The sequence below is a fragment of the Protopterus annectens genome, chromosome 3.part1 (genome assembly GCF_019279795.1).
Source record: "Protopterus annectens isolate FY-2018-M chromosome 3.part1, PAN1.0, whole genome shotgun sequence".
Lineage (NCBI taxonomy): Eukaryota > Metazoa > Chordata > Ceratodontiformes > Protopteridae > Protopterus > Protopterus annectens.
The window spans coordinates 217,119,837-217,138,510 of NC_056732.1; the positions used below are offsets into that span (position 1 = coordinate 217,119,837).

Below are 18,674 nucleotides of genomic sequence, written 5' to 3' on the forward strand. Positions count from 1 at the left end.
CCCATGGAACTGCATAGCTGAAGTAAGTTGTCCCTGGCTCTGATCAACAATACCCTTGTGAAGGCAATCAAGAATCATCATCCACATAAGGAAAAACCTGAAACCCCTGCAGCCATGCTGCCATGGCTGCCATACACTTGGTGAATACCCGGGGTGTGTGTGTGTGTGGGGGGGGGGGGTAGTGAGATCTAATGGCAGCTCTTGGAATTGATAATTACTGGCTCCCAGCTGGAACTGTGGAAACCTTTCCTGATAGCCTTGCAATATTTATATGATGGTAGGCATCTTAAAAGGCACTCAAGCATATTCAGTCATTCTTCCTCAAAAGAAGCAGAATGGACTGCATCGTGAGCACCTCGAATTTGGTCTGCTTGACAAAGCAGTTCAACCTACTAAAATCAAAAACTGGCCTGAGGTCCTTCTTCTCAGGAACCACAGAACCTTGAATAGACCCTGCATCCATGCTGGTCTGGTGGGACATCTTGGATAACTCTATTTTCTACCAACCGTTGAATTTTGATGTCCGCATCCTTTGGGGTGGCACATCTGGGAGATGTGTGGAATTTAAATTTGGAATATCCAAAAATGGAACTGTATAGCCGCTCGATAGGACTGAATGCCCATACATCCAAGGTGATGGCCTCCCAAGCTTTTGGGTACAGAGCCAAGTGATCATCAAATGCCTTCAGCAATAAACAGCTGGACAACCCTTCAGGGCCACTGAGAAGGGTCTCCTGGAGAAACCTCTTGAGAACTCCGATTTCTGTGATCACTCCTGCTGCATGGATAGTGTCCATTGTGGTTAACCCTTCTTCCATGGGGGAACCCTCATAGAATCATCTTGGAACTGCTGCGGTTTCCTAAAACGAGAGACATCCCCCACCCCTTCTTGCTACTAGAGAAGGTCTGCTGAGCAGTAGCAAAACACACACTCATAGCAGACTATGCTATCCCCTCCTACTCAATTCTGATTAATGTGTCCTTATCCTAAGCCAAAATAGAGAGGAGCCACCGAAGATGGTGTTAATAAAGGATATCTTTAAGCAATCTGCAAAGTTATACAGCCTCATCCAAGTGCGGTGCTGCATGGCAATGCCAATGCCAGTGATTCGGGATATGCCATCAGATGCACTAAACAGTAGATGCAGGGAGAAGTTGGCAATGGACTGCAAATCAAACATCTGGGTCTCCAAAGTCAACTAAGACTCCTGAGTCTGCTAAGCCTCAATTACACTTGACATTTCTGACAAAATGTCACTCTAAAGTCTGGTCAAGTGTGCTAGACAGCTCAAAGCCCTCAGTGCAAAGGTAGCTGAGGGGTAATAGGACTTCCTCAGTTTTTCCAATGCTGGAGATTCCATATTCAAGGATGAACGAAGGAACTCTCTTCAGAGATATCCTTTTTAGTGGCTGCTGCCACCAGAACAGCATCCACAGGTGGGTCATTACTCCAGTGCTGCCTGTCCTGGGGGAGGAATGGGGGGACGAGAACCTTGTCTGGCTACTTGGGATCTGTTCCACCATATCAGGATCCTTCCATGTTCTCTGCGACCGCAAGTCAATAACAGCATCCAGAGGGGCAGCCACTCAGGACATGGAAGGGCCAACCCTGAGAGCCTCCAGGAAAAACAGACTCCTCAGGAGATGGGGCTTTGACAATCCATCCCCTGTGGTGGCAAAGCAACTCCAAATTGTAGTCAAAAGAGTAGTCCTCATGGAGATTTTGGGCACCCCTCTCCCTCCTCAAGATAAGTATCCTCATTGAGGGATTCTTCTTTGAAGTCCAGGTGCTTCCTCTGGCACCACCTCTTGTGCAAAACCTCCAGCCCTGGAAAATCCAGGAGGGAAATCCTGGCTCCAAGCTCCACCTGTCTGGTGTGGCCAGAGTAAAGGAAACAAAGATAGGGATCAGTGCCAAAATTGGACAAACCATAGGATTTGACCCTAAGGGAGGGAAAGCACTTGGCTCAAACAACCTCAGAGGCAACAGGCCTGAGGGACAAAATCAGTGTAATGAAGCAGACTCTGTGGATTAAGGGTCCAAAGTTAAACTAATTAGTCCCAATTGCATCTGCACTTGTAAAATGGACTGCATAAACTGTTGTAACTCCGCATATCCTAAACTCCCAACCAACCAGGGCAAATGAGCCAAAAAAGCCACAGAAGGAAGCTTAGAGACTCAGTTGTTGGACAAGGGCTTCAATGACAAGATACAAACTAGAAAAAACAGAAACGGGAATGAATCTTATGAGGACAACAGTGGGGTAAGATGGACAGAAGGGTGGAAAGGTCCTGCGTGATGCAGCAGCCTTTGATAGGAAGGGGCTCAGAACACTGATGGAAGGAGATGGGGCCCTTCCCCACAACTGATGCCAAAGATGACCAGCTCTGAGGAGTTGGAGCCAATGGCATCAGGGGAACTGAGGTCTTGGGACCTTTGGATCTGATGCAGCAGTAGAAACAGCAGAGGGAGCTAAACATTTTCCATCCCCCTTAGCAGCCTTGGGTCCTTGGAGCTCTAATGACCACAATCTGACTTATCCTCCTTGTTGGATGATAAAACAGTGGACTCACCAGTTGGAAAGAGCCCTTTGAGAACCAGTTTGGCCCTCCTGCTGTTCATAGCACAAGTGCTGAACCCCATCCCGCAGAACCAGCAAGGGGAAGCCAGGTGGGCAAGCCCCTAAAATGACCCAGAGACTCCCCGGACTCTGGAACAGACTGCTCATACATGTCAAGCAGAGCACCTCTTTGGCCCTCTTCAAAAGGAACCTTGATGACTGGATGGGAGATAGGAAATTCACCCCAGGGATCATGTCAGTCTCCCTGCTAGACAGAGGTCCAGGGAAGTAAATATTGTGGGAAGAAATAGCCAGGGAATTGTTATGGCTGGACTTGTATAGGCCCCTAGGGCCAATAACCTAGTACCAACCTATGAACCTATGTGCATCCTAGGAGAGGAGGTCTGTGCCCACAGTCCACACATTTCTTGAAACTCTTATCCATGCTATACCTACAAAAGAAAGACAACACACCACAGCAACAATGAAGAAAAACAGGGTTAACACACTTACAAAATGCACTACAAAATCCTAAACAACTACAGCTACATACAAGGTGGGCAAAAACCACTAACAGAACCCTAATGTAAAAACCTAACAAAGCTACTTAAACCACAAAGTACGCTACCCTACAACACTATATCAGCTATCTAACAATGCAGAAACAAAACAGAGTAGAGGACCTAGTAAAAAAAAATAAGCTAAAAGCTAGAAAAGAAAACACCTTGGCAGGAGGCAGACCTTGATGGGATGAAATCTATGGAATGTGATGGTCTTTCATTCGATAACCACAGACTGAATCCAGATGGAAAAAGTAACATTAGATCTTAGGTTTGACTAGCAGATGGAGTTCTTCAACAGCTCTGAGAGGGACGCTCATCCCTCCTGTGGGAAAGGGACTGGTGAGATTCCAGTCAGTTGTTCACGACCATGTAGAGGTTTGTTCTGAAGGCAGTGAAAAAGTCATACACCAAGGATGTGAGCTTTGTTTAGCCAAGCCAGTGATGGTAGTCTTCCACAGCGAGTGTGTGGAAGCACACACACTTTGGGTGAAGGCATAGTTAGGGCCCAGGTGGCAGAAGTGTTCACTTCAGTAACAAGTGATAGGGTTAGGGCAAAAAAGAAAGCCCGGTCAGCTGCCAGCATAATGTCTCTGCAAGAAGCATTCACCTCTCAGACAATGAATAGACTGGTAAAGGATTTTGACCAGAGAGGAATGGATGGGCCAAAAAATCACAGGGAGCTGAGAGTCAGGAGTCAGCGAGTAAGATAATCAAATAAAACAATAAATCATGAGGACAAAGACAACAGTCAATACTAGAAATGTGTCACACATTCACTTCAGGGTCACTCATTATCATCCATCTTCTTTGCGGCCAACAATGCAGGTCTGAAAAGTGTCATTTTGCTTTTTGCTGTGTTCACCTTAAACTCAGACTTTACAGAAACAGTACATTAACTATTTAGAATGCCACTGCCAAAAAAAAAAACATGAAGTATATGGACGATTGATGGTAATGAGGAACTTGGGTGCTGTGTTCCCACACACTCTCCAGTTGTGGGAAGGATGAGATGGATGGGGAGCTAACAACACTTACTAGGAGGTGAAGGATATACCACAAGAGGTATGCAGATGCCATCAGTATCAAATGTCCCTGCAAAACCATCTCCTGCGAGTCCTCTTGCTTTAAGCTTCAGATCTATCAAAAACGATGAGCACTGATTCCTAGAAGATTCATGTAATAAAAGAAGCCTCAATGTCAAGTTTAAATTTCATGCAGATGCTTAAAAATGGGCTGATTTCTACCTCTCAGTTTAAAAAAGTTCGGTTCAAGCACAAGTACCTCTATTCCATTTTCTCGTCTCAGCTCCTCTGCATTAAGTGCTGAGCAGTTGACTGTATGGAACGCCAATTCAGTAGCTGCTGGTAGAAGAGGAGAAGCTTTTGAAAACAGCTGGTCATCGGAGGTTTCCATGGTGATGGTCTTGATAAGCATGGGGTAACCGGCATATTTGTAAGGCTGGAGCTCTGAAATACATAGAACAACTGATGTAGGTAACATTGTAACTAAGCTGGTTGTCATAAATTTCTAATTTAATTTACTTAACTAGGCAACTGAAATGGTCTTTTTCAAACCCTTTCCAACCACAACCTGAACCACTACACCACGGGTAAAAGTAGCAAGACATATACCACACTTGGTCAGTTTAATGAAGTCAGTCAAGACATTTTTGGAAGGTGGGAGGAAACTGAAATACCACAAGAAAACCCAAACATACAAGGAGATAACATGTGAACTCCACGTGATGAGTAGAAGACAAGGCTGAACCCCTGGGCACTGGGTCTGGGAGGTAGAAATCTTAATCAGTGAGCCATGGTCTGCCCAAAAACAAGTGCAATAGCAACTAAAAACACAGTTAAACGAGAATGCAACGTGTAATGTACAATGGTACATTAATGTACAGCAACAGAAAACAAACATCATTCTAAAGTCTCTCCCAAGTAAGTACAAGGAATTTGACTCCAAGTAGGTAAAAAGATTAGCTACATAGGTACTGATTATAAAGAAGCAATATAAAAGCATTCACCATAACTGCAGATCTTCATCTGAGCTCTCTACAACAGACAGGTGGATGGGTAAAACTCGCTTTTTTTCAAAAGCTCTTCCCAGTCCTTTTTCATTAAAGCAAAAAGTCTGAAAAATGTGAAACATGTTCTGAGATGAAAAGAAAACTGCATAAAAGACCAGCCTGCCTAACATTAGTGTATGCAAAATGGCTACTCCATCCATATTATCTTGGAATGTAAATGACCTTACAGGTATGAAGAAAAAGGAATGAGCATTGAATAATGCTAAGAAATGAAGTGCTTAAACAGCAGAGCTACAAGAGATGCATTTGAAAATAAATGAGCATGTGAAAGTGATAAGGAAAGGAATTCAAGATGGACATTCCTTCAGATTACCAGGGACAAATAGTAAAATGACTCCAATAAGACAGAAGAGGAAAAAAATACAATATAATGGATTTGTTGTATTAAGGGGCTACTGGCAAAGGACTATTATGATGCATGTATTTAAATTACCAAAAACTGCTATTATGGAGCTTAAAAAAATGTTTGGTGAAAATAAGCTTCCAGCAAGTAGTATTACTTAAATATAGAGACTGGAACTTGATTTCCAATAGTGAAGATGCACTGGGGGACCTAGGAGAGAGAAAATAACAAAACAGAGTAAATTTCTGAAGAAAAGGCTGAAAATATCTGGTATGGAAGACGTGAATTCAGTAGTAGGAACTTGGACAGAATTTACATATTCACTAACATACAATAGCTGAATTAGATTGGATAGAAAATATATTTCACAGGAACATGTGCATTTAATTGAAAGCTTCAACACACACACAATAATTAGCTCAGATCATTTAATGTTAAAACGAAGATAAAAATGCAGGATAAGCAAAAATTAAACACTGGTGCTTCCCTACCTGTTATTTAGAGAAAAATTCAAGGAATGGGTAGTAGAATGTACTTGAGAATTATTAGGGAAGACAAAAAATACTTCAGAAGGGATAGCTAGTGACTGAGATGAAATGAAACATGGACTCAAAATAGCAATTAGAGAGTTTTAGGGCTTTTCAAGACCACTGTAAGGAGGACTGCAGCACTAATAAAGGGTGGAAAGGAAAAGGTGGAATAAAAGCAGTACATTAACTCACTGCAGAGGGCTTTCTTCAAGTTTTAGAAACATAAGCAGTATTGAGAAACCCATCCCTTCTTCACACTAAGGTTCCCTCTGAAAATGAACCTTGATGGAAAGGCTCTCATGTAGTAGCACTCAAAGAAATGCAGGTAACAAAACAAACACAAGGTTATGTACCACGAAAAATGTCCTGCATACTAGCTCAGCCAAAACAAGTCTTAATCAAGAAAATTAAGCCCATGTGGCAGGGCTACATATACTTGCGCACAGATAAAATGGCTACCATACAGATGTAAACCATGGACTTACTCCCAAGACGTATGAAACATGCAGCGACACCTCTGATGGAATGTATCTTTTCTTAGGCAGATAAAATATCCTCCATTCTTTCTAAATCTTTAACAACTAAGAAATTACAGCCTAAGGAAGGACCCATTACGTATAAATGATTTAACTAATCTATGCTTTGAACATATAATTCAAATGTTAAAGTATTTTAAGAGTTTTAGTTACAAAATTGGAGAATGGCATTCAATTCACAGAATTTGCATAATGTTTTGGGGCGAGACTGATTTTGATACATAAAAATAGTTACTATTTAGAGAACGTTTTAGAACAGTACTATCAAATAGTGTTACATCTATTATGTTTATGTCTAAATGTGGTAGTTGCGAAATTTGTTTAATTTATGAAGGCCCCTGTACAGCGGTAGCAGATTATTATTACTCTTTTAATACCAGGTTATTTTATCCTGTCAAACTAGGGACAGCGCCTACAAAGCTTTATGTGCATCATGTAATAATGCATCCTATGTGGGCAAGACTGAGAACAAAACTTGCAAAAACAATTAAGGAACATCTTTACTGTATAAAGAAATCATATGAATAATTAACAATTCAGACAAACTTTATTTTGCAATACAGTTTTAATTTATTATATAAAAAATATTGATCCATGGAGTGGATGGGAGGAAAATAATTTATCTTGCAAAGAACTAACGCAGCAAATTAAGTTGAATTCCACATGTCCTCCTGGGTAGAATGATGACATTTTCCTTGAACAGTGTTTTAAATAAAAATGCTGCAAAACTTAAATAGGCCTTGCCAAAAAGAAAGTTCTAAAAGAAGTTACCTGTCGTCTACAAAATCCAAGAAAAGAAAATGTTGTAACTGGCTTTAGTAACTCTGCCTTCCTTCCTGCACTATTGCAAGACCTTCTACTACACAGGATAACTAAAGGTACTGTTTATCAACTGCTTACACTTATGAATGATGAAAAGCTCCCCTTTTCTCTGTGCATGCTTAAATGGCTCAAAGGTGCCTTCCTTTATGTCACTGCAGCTGTGAATAAATAAGTTTAATGGTATCTGGAACAAAGGGTTTGTAACATCCTGTCATGTCTTAAACACTTCGCAATAATTATAATTGTGGTTTCTTGTATTATTTCAGCTACATATGCAAAATAATCTACCTAAACCTAGGGGAGGGGGAAGGAGAAAAAAACTAAAGAAGCATATATTTCTGCACTGAATAACATTTTAAAACAGGGTCATGTAATTCTGGTTGAGGCATTTGCATAAAACAGCCTAATTAATATGTTACTTAGAGATTAGTAGGTTCATATATTTTACTCAATAGTGTTCCAATATCATGCTGACTAGTTTGTACTTGGTAGTGTCTATGACTTAATGAACCCACAACATCAGCTATACTACTGTTCTGGATGTATCTAGAACAACTATTGCAATAACTCACTTCAAACACACGAAGTAGCTAATAGATAGATTAATCAATAATGGCACAGCATGATTAACACTGGAAATATTGAAATTTATCTCACTTGTTTTGCATATCTCTCTCCTCTCCGGGGGAGGGGTGTGAATATATATATATATATATATATATATATATATATATATATATATATATATATATATATATATATAAAACTGAATATGTTGAAACATAAAGACTATTATTTGGTAAGTCTTTATACTAGAGATGCGATTAATAGTGAATTACAATAGAATCTTCTCTTTCAAGCATATTTGAAAAGGTGACACTGGTTAGTGGGGAAACAACTGAGTGGACCTGCATTCTAAGTTTGACTACTGTTGTGTTTTTTGATAAAGGATAGATGATGTTCTTCTTTTGGCTTTACCCGGTTAGGGGTCGTCACAGCGGAACTCCGGTCCGCTAATGATTGGCAGTAGATTTTTTTATGGTGCCGAGGTGCCAGCTCGACGCCCAATATTCAACGAAGGCACGCCCATTTACGCATGTCTTTCGAATGCCACTCGACCGTGGGGAGGACATGCAGACTCCACACAGAAGGTGCTCCAGCCGGGAATCGAACAGGAGAACCTCTTGCTGTGAGGTGACAAAACTACCACTGCGGCTAACAAAGGACAGATGATGTGGTATGTATATTACCAGCATAGTTATAAATGTGAAAATATGCAGGAGCCTTAAAGATTACAATTGTTTGGAACTTCAACATTCGCTTCTCCCAAAGTGCATCTCTTAGACATGCACTATACAAAATGCTGTTTTGGTAAATTGATGATATCTTTAGCAATATTAAGAAATATAACATACATGTGCCTGCTGATATCAACTTTGTCCAAGCATTTACTCTCTCTTAGCCTATACATATCAAGTAATTAAACAATTAACATATTAACAAAGGAGGTCAGATTGTAAATATACTGTAAATACCAATAACAAAAGGGGCAGGCTTTGCACAGTTTGTAGCTCATGATTGTTCACGTTTGGAACATTCTGGGTACTTTTGACATCCCTCTGCTCAATGTATTTATTACTTTAGCTCAAATTCTAGCTGTTTTTTTGCTTTCCAATGCATACATATTCACTAAAACAGAGGGATGGGTGGTTAGGCACCTACATAGGGTATAGGAGTTTAGAAGGTACTTCATCTATGTTAAAGCTTAACACAAAAACAGACAGGCTATATTACTACTTTTTTGCTCATCAATCAATAAAGAACCTTATAAGCAAAATACGAAATTATATTAATAGATTCATGGAATGTTAAGGGGATATTGGATAAAAAAAAGAAATTTAATCATTTTATTTTATTTATTTTACATTTGTTAACTGGGATGGTCCGACTGGACACAGTCCATTTACAGCAGAGGCCCGGGGAGAAAAGTTCCATGCATCTCACATATCAAAGTAAGTCCAAAGTAATCTTCCTGCAAGAAACTCACTTGGATAGTCAACTCTGGAATAAGGAAAGGAAAAGGAAATGGGTTAAGCAAATAATTGCTGCAGGTCATAACTCTATCTAGGGGAGTAGCCATTATAATAAATCAATCTTTCCAAGAAGAGATCACTTCTATTAAAACTGACCCTAATGGTAGATGGGCTTTATTTACTAGTGAACATCATACACTAAATAAACCTCTACTCCTTCTCAATATATACAGCCCCTGCTCAAATCAACATCTCTTTATTTATGAAATCTTTAATATATTAGCTAACCACCCAAGTCATCTGTACATCATAGGTGGGGACTGGAACGCTTTATCAAACCCAGACAAAGATAGGTTGCATAACGAAAACAGGTAGTCTCAACGTACTACTATAGCACTTGAACTACAAAATACCTTTGAGCTAACTGACCCCTATATCAATTTTCAATATGATAAAACAATATCAAGATTCACTTTTTTTTCAGCCACTCATAAAACTTGCTCTAGAATAGACGCTTTTCTAATCTCCCAAACCTTGCTTTCTCATAGATAAATATACTGTATCACTCAGATCTACATCGGATCATTCAAAACTCAGTCTCTCCCTAAACTTTCAAACCTATAAACAAAATGTCCCCTATTTCAATAATTGGACATTAAATCCTAAAATCATTCAAAACCAAGACGTAGTGTGGAAAATCACTAGTATTATAGCCCAACTTGAAAAAGACTTTAGATCCACTCAAATTCCCTACAACATGCAATGGGTGGCTGCCAAAGCGGTCATTAGGGCTATCATTATCCAAAAATCTGCATAGCTCAAGAAAAAAATACAATAACCTCAAAAATAAACTGGAGACCCCAATCAAGACTGCTGAATTACAACTTCAAAACAGGTACTCAAAAGACCCGGGGGATAAAATAACTGATTGACAAAAGCAACTACACAAACATTATCTAGAAAACATTTCTCTGTTAGAATTAAGATCAATATATCAGTACTCAGAATGGGCACAGACACCTTAAAAAATCCTAGCTAGATTAATAAACATTAAAAATGGTCCACTGAGGATAAAAGAAATACAGTATGAAGGACTCTTGAAGCACAAGGACCAAGATATTGCAGACGCATTTAAAGACATTTACAATAAACTATATAATTTACCCCTCCCTCCCTGTTCAGACACATTTTGTGATTTTATACATAATATAAAATTGCCACAAATCTCATACGATCAGGAAAACTTCTAAAAATACCATTGCAACTAAGAGAGATAAAAGATGCGATAAACAAACTCAAACCGGGTAAATCTCCTGGGCCTGACGGCTACACCTCTGAATTTTATAAACAATGCATGGAACCTATTTCTAAAGTCTTATTAAAAGTTTTTAATTATACAATACAATACACTACAACAGATAATTATCTTCACTCCAAAACTGTGTTAATTCCCAAGCCAAACTCTGACCCAACAGATCCAGCCAACTATACACCAATTGCCCTGATAAATACTGACCTTAAGATTCTAGCTCATGTTATAGCAAATAGACTTAAAATATACTCCCCTCCATCATCTCCCAAGAACAAATGGGCTTTATGTTATGATTCATAGGCAAACAAGTGACAACAACCTCCTCTTGGATACCACTATCAGACTTCTTTATCAGTGATAAATGCCCCAGATATGGTCTCACTGCTGACACAAGCAAGGCTTTTGATAGAGTTAACCTACATTTCCTATTTAATATATTGCCTTTATTTGGATTTCCTCAGGAATTTATAAAGATAATTAAGGTTCTATATCAGAAAGCTTCTACCACTATTCAGATAAATAAGTTCAAAGCTAACCCTATACGCTTATCCAATGGCACAAGGCAAGGTTGCCCTCTTTCCCCATACCTCTTTAATCTATATCTAGAACCCCTGCTCCTGTTTATTTCATAAAAAAACTTCCATCACATACCTAAAATCTTTAATATAAACCTTACGTACTCTGCCTTTGCTTTCATTTATATTTAATATGTATACACAATATTATTTTCACTGATTTAATGTTTAATATTTGTTAATGACTCCATTTAGGTTTTGATATCAGGTTTTAGAGTTTTTTATAAAATTTTTCTATCTATTTATTCATCAATTCATTTATTTATTTACTTATATATTGTTATATTTTACAACAAAATAATCTGCACTGTAAGACATTATAATACATTACATATACAATATGTAATAAGTTTTATGTGTAAATTCCCGTTGCAGATTATGTTATGTTAAATAAATATATATATTTTATAATATTTTATAATATTTAATACTTAAACATTCTAAATGTATTGAATGTTTTATGTGGGTTACCTGCTTTATGTTAGATTATTCACTTTATTTAGCTTCATTTAATCTAATTCTACTCTCAATGCTCATGAATATACTTGCTAACACTATTAATATAAAGATTCTCAGTATTTTGAGATTCATATTGAGCAATGGTTTTTACGTGAATACCTCAGCATCATTTATGTATTCAAATCTTTTTAAAATGACTGTAATATCTATAAATACCTTTTAAAGTTGGTATTGTATATTATTCTTTAGTATATATTTTTTAAATTGATTAATTGGCTGAGTTGATTGTTTTATTTTGGCGCCTTTTTAGATGCATTATTATATAAATTGATGGTTAGAGTTTTATTTGTACTGTCTGAAGAAGCGTGGTGGTGACCACGCGAAAGCGCTCACAATAAACGTTTTATTCTTACATTTTGATTTTTCGTTATTCTACGAAGTGGATTTATGGTTCCTGTTTGAATGAATTCCTTGCTTCTTGCAATTTGTGATTTAATGCTGATTGAACTAGCGGAAGTTGTTGCCTTTTTAGTGCATTGTTGCTGAATTGTAGTGAGCTTTGGTTCACTTTGGACTCACTACCTGTCTACTTTACTTCGTGGTGAGAGTACCTGGTTGCTTTTTCATCAAGGTTCTATATCAGAAAGCTTCTACCACTATTCAGATAAATAAGTTCAAAGCTAACCCTATACGCTTATCCAGTGGCACAAGGCAAGGTTGCCCTCTTTCCCCATACCTCTTTAATCTATATCTAGAACCCCTGCTCCTGTTTATTTCATAAAAAAACTTCCATCACATACCTAAAATCTTTAATATAAACCTTACGTACTCTGCCTTTGCTGACAACTTAAATATATATTTTCAACTTCCCACCACCGATCTCCCAAAAATACTCAAAGCGATAGTTAAGTTCTCTGAAATCTCTAACTATAAAATAAATTCCAATAAATCCCATCTATTTCCCTTGAATCTTATAGGCCACAAGGAATATTACTTTCCCGAGAGTGAGATCAAGATTAACTACCAGATAAAATACCTAGGAATACTATTTACCCCCGACTTTAAGGAAATCATAAAGAATAACTTACTAAGCACATGGACTAAGAATGAAAGTGATATTAATAGATGAAAGAATATTAATATATCTCTACTTTCAAAAGCTAGTGTCGTCAGGATGAATCTATTGCCAAGAATACTCTTTCAATTAAATGCTACATTCTCAAATATTCCCCAAAAATTCTTTCTCAATATAGAAAAAGCTATATCCAGATTCTTATGGTATTCCAAATCTACTAGAATTAAATATGATAAACTTGTACTTACCTAGAATAAGGGGGGGTTGGGTTTGCCAGACTTCAAACTTTATTACAGTATAACTACTGCTTACAGACTATTACAGATAATAAACCGTGACCCATACGTTAATACCTGGACACCTCAGTGGACCAAAATCTGATCTGAACAACTTAAATCCCTTGGCTATAACACCAAATCTCTCCCCTTTTTAAACCTAAAACCAAAAGCTTTATTCACAAAGAACTTATACCCACTAATTAAGCATATGATCCCAACTACTCAAAAGTTATTAAAATCAAGACTATTCAATGCTCTGGCCTTTATACAACCGCTCCACCTAAATCCTAACCTACTAATAAATAATAAACCCCTAAATCTAACAAAATACCCCCTGATAAAAGATCTTACAATATGGGAAATTTACAACTGGAAAGAATCCAATATACTACAACGAAGATTGAAACTCAACCTTCCTAAGAAATATACGATCATTCTTAGCCAAATCCATTATCTTATAAATGCTAAATTTTCACAAACTAATGTCAACCTGCAGGACATTAACTTAGTAAAACTAATACTAAAAAATCAAGAGACTACAGGGAAATCAATCTCTAGGGCATATAAACTTGGAACGAGCATAAAATACCAGAATTCTCTATTATTCTCAACTTATTGGCAAGTGAAAACCAATTACTTACTGAAGAAAGCAAAAGACTAGCTATTGAAAATACGGTCAAGTTTATTCCCTTTAAGAGGCTGCTATACACACAAATTATGATAAACAACAATGTATATTATATACCCCATCAAAGCTAAATAAGTTCAATCCCAAATTTTCGCCCATATGCCCAAACTGCCCAAACCAAACCGCTGATATTCTCCATGATATGTGGAACTGTAGCAAGATATACAACTTATGGTGCTCTTTAAGAGCTAGATTAGAGAAGATGGGATATGAAAAAAGAACCTTGTCATGGGAGATGGCTATTTTACATGCCAACACAAGTGAACTCCCAAAAATGTTAAAACATACCCTTATCACAGTGTGTGCCCTTATTAAATTTTACATCACAAAAATTGGACTGTCACATCTCCAATCACATGGGAAGACTTTAGCAAACTAGGTATTAAATACATCTCATCTCACAAATTACTTTATACAATAACAAAACAAAAACATTACTATCAGAAATATTGGGGTTATCTACTAGATGTAATTCTCAAGAATTAAAGATAAACCTTACACTGACCTGCTAAGACAAACTTGTATTAAGCAAAGCTTACATTATAAGAAGCTTATCTCCTTTCCTGTCTATACACCTAAATACTTTCCTTAGTACACCTACCTATAACAAGTGAAAAAATTTCTACCTCTATCTTTTTATAAACTATGCCCTTTATACTATCTCTCATCTTTTAAATGATGGTAAGAAGTATTTCTCTCCTTTGTTTGCTGATGTAGTGACTTCTAGTGTACATAGTGTACATATTTAGTATTTAGCCTTTATGGGTTTTTTTTATATGTATTGTCGATTTATGTTTTTGATATGTTGTATTACTGTTATTATTGAAAAACTGAATAAAGAGTTTTTGGAAGAAAAAAACTTAAATAGGCCAGCTTAGATAAGGGAGCTAAAGCTGATATACAAATTTATTTTTTATTATAAATGTGTTGATGCTGGTGATCTTTATTTTAATGTAGCATGACTAAATTTAGGTATTTTATGATTTCAGGTTTGTAACAATCACATGATAATCACTGTTATAATTAAATGATCAAATCTGTAAAGTTCTTTTTTATTTTGAGGAACTGCTTCTTAAGTTTAGGATGAAATTCCACAATAAAGAGTTATTTTAGGGAAGACTTTTGGGTTTTTGATGTTACTTTTCTTAGTTATTAATTTATGTCTTCGGCTATCTCCATTCTAATGACACCAAGACATGTTTGTTAGTACACATACATTGTTTAACTGTGTGTGCTCATGTCATTTTTCAAATTCTGTGAATTTAGTAAAGATGTTTAGAACAAAAAGAAGATGGGTTCATCCTAAGCATCATACTGTCCTTGTGAAAGGTAAGATATAGAAATTTTACCAAAAGGTTTGTTCATACTGAAGTAATTGTCAATGTTCCACAGTTAAGTATACAAGGTCTGCCTTGCTATTTAAAAAGAAATCTCATCAGTACTTCTAGGATAAAGTACAGATCCAAATGTAGGACTAGATCTCAGATTGACAGTTTTAAGTAAAAACATACCTTTAAACAAGGTTTCACTGACTCTTGCAGCTATTAACGAGGGCATATGCTGACCTTGGAGACAGAGATGGCAGCAAATGGACGTTAATGATGCCATAACGGAGACCTTGAAACAGTTGATAGAACAGTTTGAGCAAGACTTGCTTTAGAGGAAAACCAATGGGGCAACATTCCTTCTCGAGCTACCCAATATAAGAATCACTTCCATTTTTGTTGGTACATTTTTCTGCTAGCAGATTTCTGGGAGGAAGTCAGGATCTCCATGACCCTTGATAAAGTTATGATTATTTGCCACACTTAAAACTGCAGAAGCCATACAGATAGCTTGACGGCATTTTCCTTCTTGAAAAATGTCTCCATAAGGTGGGATGACTTAAGGCTCCTCCCACAGATACTCAACACATTAATGGGGATAAAAAGGCAGTCCATAGAGGACTCATTGGCCTTAAATTTTCTCAAGTAAGTTGTGAGGTGGGGAGCAGTCAAAAGTCTACATCTGTCTTGGAAATGATTACATTTTTTTACTCTGCTCAGGACTCCTCTCCCCAGCTATAAACAGATATAGCTCACACATTTTAAAGGTAGGGGTGCGTGTGTGTGTGTGTGTGTGTGTGTGTGTGTGTGTGTGTGTGTGTGTGTGTGTGTGTGTGTGTGTGCGTGCGCAGTGGGTCTATTCCAGCTTATTAGTGTAAAACATCACAGATCTGTATGCCCTTCTGCTTCCGGTGCTCTTACACTTAACACCCCACTCACTTGCCTACATTGACAGAGCCCTTGAATATGCCCTCCAAATCGAACTCACTCAGATACTATCATGAAAATGTACTGGTTTTGTAACATTGGATTGCTTTGTATTTTCCATGTGGGAATACCTTCTGGAACAGAACAGTGAAGACCATTAAGTATGCTCTTGGTTTGCATTTACCCAAATTTTGCATATCTTTATATACATTACTTTGTACTGAATTTGGTAAATCTTGTCAACAGTTTACTGATCATCATATTTTAACTTTCACGGACTGCTGTAATGAAGTTGCAAGTTAAAAGCCCCCCCCCCTCCCCCGGTGGTCCTGTACACCTGTACACTAAATAAAACAAACATAAATAAGTAAAATTGATAATGCCAAATACTGGAATATAGTGCCTGGCATTTGAAGCAAGACCTGCCAACACTAATACAGTAAAATGAGAGAATTTAATTAGACCTGCTGCTGCCATTAGCAGATCATAAGGATGCAATCAGTACAGAACTTAAGCTGGTATTTCTGCACCCACATGAACAGGCTTCAACAAACATATGTCTGAAGTCTATGCCCAGAACCACAAACCTTAGTGCCCTGTAACATCCAGTACACACTCCATCACCAGGGCCAGGAGACCTTCCTGGTTTCAAATAGAACCTGAGGGTAGGGTTAATCCTTGGTGTCAAGTTCTGTTGATGTGGAGCAAGTAAGGCAAATGGACAACTCTCTAGGATCAGGCAAACTGCAAACATGTTCAGGCTGATCAATCCATGCACAGGTGGAGTTTCCACTAAAGTGGGAACAAAACAGGTGCCTCCTCTAGTCCTTTGACATCTGCCAATATGAAGAAAGGCTTAATACCTGAGCATTCAAAAGTGAAGACCACGCTCACTACTCAGTATTTATGCAATACTGTAAGAACACTTTAGAAGTGGACTCGGCTGTTGGAGGTCTTGAAAAATATATAAACTCTATTTCTCTGGCCTTCTGACTGTCCTTTGACAGAGCTCTCAGGCTGCAAGGCAAAGATTCCAGACAATCACATGCAAAAACCTTCAACTACCAGATATTGTTTGGTTGACTCTATGGAAGTTATGGCAATACATCAATCTGTCAACTTCTCCCAGAAGGTGGAGACAAGGATAGTGCAAATCTTGGCATATTACATTACAAGGCCAAAAGAAGAAATGATAACTCAGCAAGAAAAGGTAGAGTAATACTGCTAGAAATGGATATATCCTCAAGCCTTGTCGAGCAACCTTCACATGGTGGACTCTGATTTCACAAAATCTCACCAAGACAACACTGATATACTCTATACAAAATACATTCTTTATATCATGGACAGCGGCAGGTTAAAAAATAAGTCAGCTGGGTACAAAAGTCTGAGGATAAAAAAGTGCCCAATCATGGAATGCACACTGGTGCCAGGACTGGAATAAAAATGACAGTGTGGAATCCTCAAGACATTGAAACATTCCTACAATGGGCCAGGCTCGGGGGGGAGCCCCCCCCCCCCCGCTGTAAAAAGTAGCAGCAGTCTACAAAAAAAAAGATAAGCCATAAAGATGAAGAGTGGACTATTGAGGATAAGGAAGAAAGTATGCATTACTACTACTATGCAAGAAGCCCAGAATTTCCAGACAGATGTTCAAAAAGATTCAGACAAAAATTAGAAGAAAATACTTGCAAAAGAAAAACTGTCAAAACCTTCAAATGTAAATTTGTGTTAAGTAATGCAACAGATCCATGAAAAACATTATACAATTGAAAAAAGAAGTTGCAGAGAAAGTACAAAAATATAAAGAACAAAACCTACAGGCTTTTTGAAACGTATAAAACAGAAACATGGACATGGGAAAGAAAGAGATCTGATATGGTGCAATATTTATGCAAGGAAAAATCTAAACTAATCAATACAAAAAAAGCAGCTCCAAAATGAAATAGAGGCAAAGACACCCAAGACAGGGAAAATGACAAAAAAAAAAAAAATATCACGAACAGGGAACATAAAACAAAAGATTAGTAAAGTAGAAGTTAAATAGAGGCTGAAGTTATGGAATACGTGTGAAGTGAAGGATTTAGTGTAGAAAATCTAACACAGGTTATATATTAGTATGATGGGACAATGAGTCCCCAAAGTAAGGAGAAACAGGTGGAGCAGGAGACGTCTGAAGAAGAAATATGGACATGGGAAAGAAAGAGAGACTTAATATGTTGCAATATTTATGTAAAGAAGAAAGCAAAACTAATTAATAAAAAAGCAACATCAAAGATATTTGATATATAACATTTTACAACACAAAAAAAATAAGAAAACAAAAGGGAACATAGAAGAGGATTAGTAATGGAGAAGTTAAAGAAAGAGAAACTGAAGTTATGAATTACCCTCTAAGTGAAAGATTTAGTGTAAAAAATACAACTCTGGCAACATCACAGTATGATGAAAAAAAAGTCCCCAAATTAAGGAGCATCAGGTAGAATTGGAGGCATCTGATCATCAGCCACATGAAAGAAACCAGTACAAAAGTTCAATTGGAGTTGCACAGCAAGGGA

General features: G+C 37.6%; 1 protein-coding gene across 1 annotated transcript in view; it reads right to left on the minus strand.

Moving 5' to 3' along the window:
• The window catches only part of DNAJC13 (DnaJ heat shock protein family (Hsp40) member C13), a gene marked incomplete in the record, with an annotated part of 3,140,357 nt that overhangs the window by 846,688 nt on the left and 2,274,995 nt on the right, over positions 1 to 18,674 (minus strand). The window contains 1 exon segment of the mRNA XM_044066722.1: positions 4,406 to 4,590. Coding sequence (XP_043922657.1) covers positions 4,406 to 4,590 — 185 coding nt within the window.